Source organism: Rhodamnia argentea, chromosome 4 (genome assembly GCF_020921035.1).
Source record: "Rhodamnia argentea isolate NSW1041297 chromosome 4, ASM2092103v1, whole genome shotgun sequence".
In the NCBI taxonomy this organism is placed as follows: domain Eukaryota; kingdom Viridiplantae; phylum Streptophyta; class Magnoliopsida; order Myrtales; family Myrtaceae; genus Rhodamnia; species Rhodamnia argentea.
The window spans coordinates 23457245-23468597 of NC_063153.1; the positions used below are offsets into that span (position 1 = coordinate 23457245).

Below are 11353 nucleotides of genomic sequence, written 5' to 3' on the forward strand. Positions count from 1 at the left end.
AAAAGGGGAAAAAAAAGGACACAAGTGTTCTTTCGAACTGCAATGTAGTCCCTAAACTTTTAATTTTATTCAATATGATCTTTAAACTTTAGTCAAATATGCAATGTCGTCCTTCAAATTTAATATGTTCGTTGTGGTTCTTGAACTTTTGATCATATGAAGATGTTCGCTTAAATTAATAGAAGGATACATTCGTTATATTTTTAAGTTTTGCTAGCTAGCATAACAATTTTTGGGTGGTTATGAGAATAACAAGATGTGGTGGGCCACAAATTCTTCAAGGAGTGAACCCCCAATAACTTTAATTAATGGTCATTCTTTTTTTTTTATGGCTCAAAACATAATGTCAATTTAACAATCGTCCAAAGACTATTACATAATCAATTCTATTATTTTCATATATTTTAGGGGCTAGTCTAAATATTTATCGGGGACCATATTTAACAAATTAAAAGTTCAAAAACAACATTGCATACTGGGCTCAAATGCGGGATTCACATTGACCAAATTGAAAGTTTGAGGATCACATTGCATATTAGGCCAATGTTAAGAGATAATTTATGTTATTATCCCTAAGCAAAATACAAGATCATAAATATATAAAGAAATTGACCATTGTTGCCGCAGGGTCACTTTGGTCATTTGATTAGCCGTCTCCGCCCCAGCACAAAGAGCACTGTTACCTCTTTGGCCGGTTATATCACCACCTCTTCAACTCCCACTTGCCCATTTTCGGCACCGCCAACGGACCACCATGACCACCGCTGCCACAACCGCGGTGCCCTCCGAAATCCTCCGTCTTTCCACTGCCTTCCTGTCCGAAGCCCTCTCGCAGCCCGAGCTCCGCCACAGGCTCTTCTCCGCCTTCCGCCGCAATCTCCCACAGCCCAGCCCGCTCCTCCGGCCGCTCAGCCTCGCCTCCGAGACCCTAGAGAATGCCATCTCCACCGCAAACCCCTCCGTCCGGTCCTCCTCCCTTCACCTCGCCGAGAAGCTCCTCCTCTCCCAGCCGGGCTCCTCCTTCTCCTCCTTCCTCCTGTCCCTCATCTACTCCCTCTGCGGTCGGCCTCTGGACGCGGCTCTCCGCCTGGTCGATGTGTTCTCCTCCGATCCTTCCCTTGCACGGTCGGAGATCGCGCCCGCGATCTTCGAGGACCTCTTCCTGGTCCACCTCATCCCCGTCCTCGAGTGGTTCAACGACCAGAGGTCAAAGATCATGGCGGATGCGGGTCCGGTTCATTTCGCAAGCCACGTCAATGACGACTCCTCGTGTGACGTGTCGGTAGTTCTTCCGTGCACGAAGGTGCTCTCGAAGATGAGCGGAGACCAGGCGGGGAAGCTGAAGGAGCTGGAGAGCAACTACGAGCGCGTGATCGACGCGAACTGCGCAGTCTTCTCGAGGTACTTTAGGGAGGTCCTGGAGAGCGGAGATGGAGGGAAAACGGTGAACCCGCCGCCCGTGGTGGTGGAGAAGAGAGGGAGAGTTGATGCGTTGGAGGAGGAGGAGGAGGAGGAGGAGACGGCGGAGGACCGGACGGCGGAGTCAGAGGAGATGGGCTTCCACCATGGACGGTATAATGTAATGCATTTTCTTCTCCTGTTTTCCTTTTTCTTCTTCAAGTACTATTTCGCAATAATCTATTTTTTTTCCCCTTTGAATAAACGCATTTTCTGAATTTAAAAAATATATCCGTTCTTTTCTTGTAAATGGATAGCACAAAATGAACTTTGATTAGTAGATACAATCTTTTCTGTGAAATCTATTCGAACTCAAATTCAACATACAAGCTCTTCTCGATTATAAAACGATTAATGCAAGTCCATAGTACCGCCACTTTCACATTTTATAGTATGTACCAGAACGCAAGATACTGGCAAGAGAGAGTTTTGCACCTAGCGAACATAGACGAGGAACATGATCCTCGTCATCGTATCATCCCATGTCCATCTCGAAATGCATATTCTAACAAGAAAAGAAGAATCAACCAACGATTCCAAAAATCAAATCTGCATATCAAGCCTTTTTCTTTTATGTATATAACTTGTCTATGGTTACAATTTTTTTTTTCAAAACTCTTTATGTTCTAGTCCGAAACATTCTTCCAATAATATTTTTAAGGAAATAATATCACATAAATTCATTCTATTTTATGATTGACATGATGAATATAATCAATCATGATGTCACTGGTGGATGCGAACTCGATTTTTCTTCCTAATTCCGAATCTCGGTATTTCTTGAGACGTGATTGATTTAGTCTAGGAAAACAAGTCTAGCATTGACCTCTCTCCTGAACAAAAAGATTTGACTCGGTCAAAGTTCTACGAAAATGAGCTTGACCTGGCTCCGGCTCCCTTCGTTCTTGCTTCCAAAGCCAAAATCTGCTAAAACCCAAAAGGCACCTTTTTTTTTTTTTTTCCATCGCGGGATTCAGTAGAAATTTTCCCGGAAAAAGTCACCGTCACTTTCTCTCTCGAGGGTCATTCGTGAAGAAAATATCGTTTCGTGGCGAGTTCTTGTTCTGGAGTTCGGTTTGACTTTTTGGGACATGCTCAAAGTCCTCCCTGCAAATCAATCTTTGTTTGGTGCAGCCAATATGGGCCGAAGCAGACCGGTCGGTTGAATACTACAGCATCGGTGGGAGCAGCAGCAGCAGCAGCAACCCGCCATCTTATCCTCAAAGGGTCTCCGCAACTTCGCTCGCCACCGTCGCCACTCTGAGGAGCCAGAAGCGACCTCCTCCCGCCATCAGATCCACGCCGTTTCCTCCGCCGCCGCCCACTTCGACGTCAGATTCCGAAGCCTCCAGCTCTTCGTCGGACCGAGACGGTTCGGCCGCCGGGGCTTCTTCCGAATCCGAGGCCGAAGACGAGGTGAACCCGAGCGACGCAAACAAGAAACAGAGATGGACAATGTCTCTGCATTGGATTCATCAAACCTGCGTCCGCTTTTGTCCTCGTTTTTCTTTTTTTTTTAAATGGTGTCGTTTTCTTGTCTTCTAGGAAAGGAACAGGAGCATGGCCTTGTTCGAGCCTAGGAAAGACCATCCTCAGCAACAAAGGCAGTCCATTCCTGAGGAGCCGAGTTGGTGGGTGAAAGTCTTGAAATTATGCGTTTTTAACTTATCATCACCACCCTGTCCCTTGTACTTTTTCTGATTCTGCTTACGTTGTGTTTGCAAATATTCTTGTTTATAACTATCAGCACCCCGGGACAACTCATGGCAGAGTCCGAAAACCCGCCTGGTGGTGGAAAGCACACCCTTCCTAAAGACTTCGTTTGTCCCATCACGAGCAACCTCTTCGACGACCCGGTCACTCTGGAGACGGGCCAGACGTATGAGCGCAGAGCGATCCAAGAGTGGCTTGACAGGGGGAACTCGACGTGCCCAATCACGCGCCAGAAGCTGCAGAGCACTCAGCTTCCCAAGACGAACTACGTGCTCAAACGCCTTATAGCGAGCTGGCAGGAGCAGAACCCCGGTGCCCTTCTGGACAAGTCCCAGAGTTATAGCCCGGAGATTTCCCTGATTGCAAAGCCGATGATGCACTCCATCTCGCCGAATAGTGTCATCAGCCAAGCAAGCCTCGATGGAACAGTTGGCGAGCTACGGCGTAATATCAACAAGCTCTGTATGTCGGAGATCCTGGAGGAGTCCGAGATGGCCGTCCTCCAGATCAAGCAGTTCTGGCAGGAGGCCAGTTTGCAAATCAACATTGTGAACATGCTCTCTAGGCCTCCTGTCATAAATGGGTTCGTGGAGGTCCTGTTCAATTCTGTGGACACGAGGGTCCTGAGGGCGACGGTCCTCCTCCTGTGCGAACTGGGGTCGAGGGAGAAATCTGTGGTTCACACGCTCACTCAGGTTGACTCCGATGTGGACGGCATAGTGGCTCTGTTGAAGAAGGGTCTGCTGGAGGCCGTCGTGCTGATATACTTGTTGCGGCCTTCAGCGATCAGCCTCATAGAAATGGACATTATAGACTCCCTCTTAGCGGTAATCAAGAAGAGCCCAGATGAGTTGATGTCAATGTGTTTAAAGCCAAGGACAGCATCAGTTCTTTTGCTAAGACAGATTCTCGGGGGCTGCCAGGAAAACATGGCGGCTGCAATGACTAGCAAGGTGGTATCAGCAGGCATTATCGACAGTATCATAGGGAGTTTGGAGGCAGAATGGTCTGAGGAGAGGGTAGCTGCAGTCGCCGTCTTATCGAAATGCATGAAGGAAGATGGGAAGTGCAGAAACATGATCGCAGATAAAGCTGAGTTAGCTCCTGTATTAGAAAGTTTCATAGGCGCAGCTGATGCAGAGAGATTTGAGATAATTCGTTTTCTCTCCGAACTAGTTAGGCTAAACAGGTAGTTTAAGAAAAGCAGTTGCTTACCGAATGCCAAGAATTTTATTATTTATCACGAGTTCTGTAAATCTATCGTGGAGGGTTCAATGAATATGATGCTGTTTGCATTTGAATTCCCCCAGGAGGACATTCAATGAGCAAGTTCTTCACATCATAAAGGATGAAGGTGCCTTCAGTACCATGCACACTTTCCTGAATTATCTGCAGACGGCCCTCCAAGACCAATGTCCTGTTGTAGCCGGCCTCCTCCTCCAGCTGGATCTACTGGTTTTGATCTCTCTCTCTCTCTCTCTCTCTCTCCACAATTTAGAACTCATTATCTTTGGTAAAGCCACACCTGATATTTCCGTATCTTAAATTCTGTAGGCAGAGCCTAGAAAGATGAGTATATACCGGGAAGAGGCAATAGATACCCTTATTTCATGCCTCAAAAATACCGACTTCCCTGCTGCCCAAATGGCTGCTGCCGAGACAATCATGTCGTTACAAGGGAGGTTCTCTGTGTCTGGAAAGCCCCTTACCCGGGCTTTCCTTCTAAAACGTGCGGGACTTGAGAAGAGATATAGAACTGTCATGAGAATGGAGCATCTCGGCAACAGCAACGTTGAATTCGAGGAAAGTCGGGTGAGCATCTATGAAATTTTCTTTCCACCAGTACGAAGATGCTTTGGGCCTTCGAAAATTTTAACATATTGTTTGCCCTTTCCCTTGATCTTAATGACATCAGCGAGAAGAAGAGAAGGCGGCTGATGATTGGGAAAGGAAAGTAGCATATGCTCTGGTAAGCCATGAATTCGGTCTGCTTTTTGAGGCCTTAGCAGAAGGCTTAAAAAGCAGATATGCAGATTTATGTTCAGCATGCTTCGTGTCCGCCACATGGCTCTCACACATGCTCAGCATTCTCCCGGATACTGGGATTCGAGGAGCAGCCCGAGTCTGCCTGCTCAAACGGTTCCTACAAATATTCAAGTCAGCGAAAGATGTTGAAGATAAAGCCCTTTCTATGCTCGCTCTAAACAGCTTCATCCAGGATGCTGGTAGGTAGCAGTATGAATTGCATGCCTTTAGTAAAAGGATGCTCAGTCGCGTCATAAAGTTTAAATGCGAGATGAAAAGTGGTGCTCGATCGAATACATGGATTTAATCAGTAAATAATGGAAAACGTAATAGACATAATCAGCTGTGAATTTGCTTCTAGATGCACCTTGATACAGCATATTCATTTTGGACCTTTTATTCTACTCATCTACAGTTTCATTCAGAATGAATCGCACTAGTTTACCCCTTGAATTTGTGAATTTTAGAGGGCCTGCGTGATCTAGCTCCCTCGATGAAGGATGTCTTGAAAGGTTTGCGGGAGCTGAAGAAGCACTCTCCTTTTGCATTCGAGATGTTGAAAGTTCTCTCCGAAGGAAGTGAATCTAGCGCTGTAAGCCTGTCAGACTCTGCATCCTCTTAAAAGTGGCTTTTGATTGTATCTGCTTATCACTTTGTGCTTCACTGCAGGACCTCTGGAATCACAAGGACCTAGTTCAAGTTGATTGTAGCCACAACGGAGAAGTTCTGTCGATAGTTTGTTACAAGGACATAATATTTTCTGGCCATTCCGATGGCACGATAAAGGTATCTCTTCCCAGCAGCGATAACTGTAATCCATCTCGGCTAGTGAATCTCATAGTGTAGGCAGACTAGTCAATCATAATATCATTTTAGTTTATGAACAACGTAAATTTCTGATGTTCAACCAGCGTTGGCTGTAGTCCATGCTAGCCTAAGCTAAAATATGGTCATATGAAATCAGTACCTGTACTGAAAAATCAGTAGCTGACCCTTCTTTTGTTTTTTTGTTTTTTTCAAATTTGAAGGTATGGACGGGACGGGGAAGCATTCTTCACCAGGTCCAAGAAGTTCGAGAACACACCAAGGCAGTGACCAGCCTGGTGGTATCGCAAACTGGAGAAGAACTGTACAGTGGTTCTCTCGACAAAACAACAAAGGTACGCTCAAATAGATTCTAGGACTTAGGAATGCATTAATCTTGTGAGGTCAGAAAAAATTCCTACACTTTGTTCTAATGATACATCTTTCTTTCTCTGTTGGGCAGGTGTGGTCTATTGGCGATGATGCATTACATTGCGCTCAAGTACATGATATGAGGGATCAGGTTCATAATCTGGTCGTGGCTAATAGTATCGCTTGCTTCATTCCACAGGGAGCTGGTGTAAAGGTAACTTGTGAAATATCGTAAGCGTGTTCCATTCAGATGACCAAAAGTAAAGAATTTTTCGGAGTACATGTGAGAGAATTGTGCAGATGTCCAAGGCAACAGTTAAACCTGTCAAGTTTTTAAGTCAATTTGGGCATCAAATGAAATTCTTAAACCTGTAGCCTACTGTAGTTCATCTGCAGTATGAAATAATTTCCGTGTATTTCTTGAAAGACAATAGCCTTGGACCATTTAGGCTATCCCTTCGCAACTGAACAACATTAACGTCAAGGCTGCCATTCAATTCAATCAACCCTGAATATGCCGAGATCAGTTCAATATCACATGCTTGTTGCCTCACTCTTGATCCGTCACCCCGGCTTGTAATTGCTTTTTTCGCTCTATCAGGTGCATTCATGGAATGGGGGTTCAAAATTGTTGAATCCAAACAAATACATCAAGTGCTTGTCTCTTGTGCAAGGAAAACTATATTGCGGATGCCATGATAGTAGCATTCAGGTACTGGCTTTTTTCTGCTCCATAGCTCTGTTTTTCCATATTACATATAAATCCGTCTCTCGCTTTGTGGCTATAGTTTTTGCTCCTGTTGGAGCACTGACTGTCAGAATTTCGGTTGAACCCAGGAAATCGATTTGGCATCAGGGACACTAAACAGCATACAGAGTGGTTCTCGAAAATTACTCAGTAAAGGACATCCAATTCATGCACTGCAGCTTCACAGTGGATTGATATATTCAGCCAGCTCTTCCTTGGATGGAGCAGCCGTTAAGGTATCCTTAATAAGGAAGAACAGGATATATCTTGGGCTGACATAATTATAAGTGGCTACATCTTTGTATATAGATGTAGGTGTAAGAAGCTATACAGTAGATTTTGTGGCCTCACTCTTTTATGATTAGTTGAGTCGTGGTTTGCTGACATGTAGGATGTGCCAACAATTAATTACTTTATCGCTGGTGTTATTAAGGACCTTAGTTCTTGAAATTCCACAATCTTGCCAACTTTTGTAAAAGTGTTTGCTGTTTAGTTATGCGGTAGCATTATATCTGTTTGTGGCTAATGACCTTGTCTTCGTTGGAGCGCCAAAAGATGTGGAGCGCTTCCAATTACGAGCTCGTAGGAACGCTGCCATCAACAGCGGATGTTCGAGCTATCGCAGTGAGCTCAGACCTCGTTTACTTGGGCTGCAAAGGGGGAGTAGTGGAAGTCTGGTGCAAAGAGAGGCATCAGAGAGTCGATACACTGCAGAGTGGAACCAATGCCAAGATTCACTGCATGGCCCTTAACGGAGATGAAGAATTCCTGGTGATTGGTACATCTGATGGGCGGATTCAGGTGCATATTTTAACCTTGAATCAATGAGCTCGGATTTATGGAAGACAACAAACCATGATCGTTCCATTGTCAACCAGTTCTTCAGGTTTTAAGATCATACGATCAAGCGCATTACCATCGACAATTGCTGATAAAAGTGACATTGGTTCAGTTCTTGGGCATTTTACTGTTGAACTAACGGAATGATCTGTATTGCGCTTCGCAGGCATGGGGTTTGAGCTGAAGAGAAGCCGCGGCTTTCGTAGACCGGTGTGGATAGACGAGAAAATCGAAGACTAATATGACCCATGAAATTCTTTTTTCCCAATCCAATAAGCATCCTCAACAATGTTAGCATGCATGTTCTCGATAATTTGACTGTATATAGCTCAAGTTCAATAACTGATGCTGTCAGAAAAATTCATTCTTCATCCATTGAAAAGATGGTGCTTTGTAAAAAAGGACCATGAAACCCTTTGAGGTTAACAGCATTCTTCACATCATCAGAACCGTAAATAACCTGTCGCTCACATCACTTCTATGCTTGCCGCATATCAGATTTTAAATCTTGGTCCTTCTCGAAAAACTTGATGTCGAAGTACACAAGAGTTCGAATGTGACGCTTTGGGAAAATCCTATAGAAGGTGTATATGTCTAGTCTTTATCAGCTCCATCCGTGGTATGACAGTCTCCAGAAGTTCATTTCAAGATGTGCTCTCAATTTTTCAGACAAATCTCACAGGGCATAACAAGGTAGACATTGCACCAGCATGCAGGGTCCTCTGCTTATCTGCAAAGTTAAGAGTTGTCTCCAGAGGCCAAGTGCTCGAAGTTAACTCGTTCATGAAACTTATAGGGTGTCCAGTACGACCCTTACCCGAAGTTGCTCGTACCATGAATCATAAGAACGGAAAAATGATGAATTCGAAAGATAAATGTTAAATCTTTGTGCTATCTCGCTGATTATCCTATTCTGGGGTGCTTAATTAGTTGCGTGGATTGGTATCGATCTTATCAAAGGAGAAGCTAAGATGAAGAAGACATAAATAAAGCAGGCGTCGGCAAAAGAGATGTGGCGGCGGCGGCAGTGGTGGCGGGAGGAGGAGGAGGATAATCACAAATAAATCATAAATAAGTCATCTTACTAAAGTATGTCCATATGACTTTGCAAACCGGGGGTTTCAAGTAAATGGCGGCAAGGCCGGCACATGCAGGGTCAAACCGAGGAAGGGTCGTCGTCTTCGCACTTGATGTTGGCGGGGCTCCAGCGTCATCCTCTCTTCCTTGTACTATGAACCCTGCCTATTTGTCTTATATGATGATTCTGTCCAGCCATTTTTTTTTTTTTGGCTTATTTTAATTTTTTAATTTTTCATATTCTTTTTTTTTTTGGACAAATTTATTTTTCATATTCAAATATAAGAAAAATGACACAAATAGTCCTTGAATTTTGGCACAATGTGCAATGTGATCCTTGAACTTTTAATTTGATTAATATGGTCTCTGAACTTTAGCTCAATATGCAATGTGATCCCCGAACTTTCAATTTGTTCAATATGGTGCTCGAACTTTTGGAATATATTCAACTTAGTTCCTGAACTATAAAAAAATGTTCAAAGTTGTCCATGAACTTGAATTAAGGAAATAACTAAGTTGAACATCTTCTTATAATTTAGGGACTAAGTTGAATTCGAGAACCATATTTATCAAACTAAAAGTTCATGAATCACATTGCATATTGGGTTAAAGTTCATGGATCATATTAGTTAAATTAAAAATTCATAGGCCACATTAAATATTAGATCAAAGTTCATGGACTATTTGTGTTATTATCCCTTCAAATATATGCTGAAAACACTCCCCATGCTTCTTCCTTTGATGTGCACAGACCACTTACATTCATGAACTATTTAGCAATTTGAACAAAAATTTCACAACAACATACACATAGAAAGGATTCAATTAGATTTACCCACCAAACCGAACCGGTAGATATAATTCCGTTCCGTCTTGTTTCGAGTCCATTTACGGTGATAGAATATTTAAATATATTAAACCATGTCCAGTCGACAATGATCCCATAAAAATCCTACATGGTATCCCAAGTTCTAATTTCTCCGGGCTTCATTTGCCTTCCCAAATTGAATACGTCCATGTTTAGTATTAGGTAAAAAGATAATAATTAACCGTGGTCCCATAAAATCTGACATAATATCAGAGCATTTAATGTGTTTTACAAATCGAAAGTGCTCGAGCGTATCAAATGGTAAACCCTTCCCCCATGAAATAATGCGAATCGGAGTTTCTTTAAACTAAAGCTCAGCTAAAAGATAATTTAAGTACAAGGACTAATGATATTGGTCAATAGTGGGATTCGGTTGACTATCATTCAAATGGATACGAAGTTGAACTGGTAAGTCACCGTGCGAGTTGGTCGTCAATACCATACGTTCCCCAAACATTGTAAAAGCCAATTCCACAACTGGAACAAGTTGTTCGGTCGGTTTTCCTTTTTCCTCCTATTTAATATATAATCCAAAAAACACAAAACCCCTTTTTTTAGCCCAAGAAGTAACCAAGAAGCAAGACAAAAAAAAAAAACGTTAATATTCGACGGTACAGCCCTACCAAACCACACGAGAAAGATTCATCGACTTCTCCTTCTAAGATCCACACCGTCTTCGACGAAACAGATAAATAGAGCCAAAATAAAGAAGTGCATAAAATAATAAGCACGGATGGAGGCCATTAGAGTAATTAAATATTAAATCATGCATTCATCCAATAGCTTAAGTTTTTGAAACAGTTAGTCGTAGTTTCACAAAAAATTTACATGGCATTAGAATATGAGGTCCTGAATTCAAATCTTTCCATGTCCATGTATGTCTCCCCAATGATATATTTGCACACTTAATATTAGGCAAAAAAAAAAATCAGACTAATCGTGATGGGAAGTATTAGAGTAATTAAATATTAAATCACGCCTTTTAGAACAATTGATAGATTTTACAAAGGCCAAAATGACTTGGGTTGGACCCAACAACCTGTCTAATATTATTAAAAAAAAAGCGCAAAATAGTATATCCGTATCACATTTATCCCAAACTAATTTTAATGTTACTAAATTTTCTGAACCGATTCACTGTGTCACAATTATCACAAATCAACGTTTGTTGTGAGGTTTTTTTTTTTTTGGTAAATGTGATAGTAAATGTAGTACGATTGCCCTGACTTCCGATAGATTTGTGAATTTTTTGATAAATGTGACGGGATATATCAAGTGTTATATTATGTGTCATATATATACACAAAAAAATTACATATTTATTAGTATTTAATGTAAATATAATATTATTTCCAAAAAAATGTAAATATAATATAAATGCGTCAATTTAAAATATGCATGTGCATCACTATGGGATTTATTATTAGCACAAGACTGATATAGTGGTT

At 42.3% G+C, this 11353-nt stretch overlaps 1 protein-coding gene across 1 annotated transcript; it reads left to right on the forward strand.

Annotated features, from left to right (window-relative positions):
• Positions 1-545: 545 nt before the first annotated feature.
• Positions 546-8535, forward strand: LOC115740608 (putative E3 ubiquitin-protein ligase LIN-1). The gene is made up of 15 exons (XM_030674120.2): positions 546-1579; positions 2593-2874; positions 3004-3089; positions 3206-4360; positions 4482-4626; positions 4726-4983; positions 5087-5396; positions 5664-5788; positions 5866-5982; positions 6225-6356; positions 6464-6586; positions 6974-7084; positions 7210-7356; positions 7676-7921; positions 8127-8535. The coding sequence occupies exons 1-15, from the start codon at positions 755-757 to the stop codon at positions 8142-8144; spliced, it is 4080 nt and encodes a 1359-aa protein (XP_030529980.2). The 5' UTR covers positions 546-754; the 3' UTR covers positions 8145-8535.
• The last annotated feature ends 2818 nt before the right edge of the window (positions 8536-11353 follow it).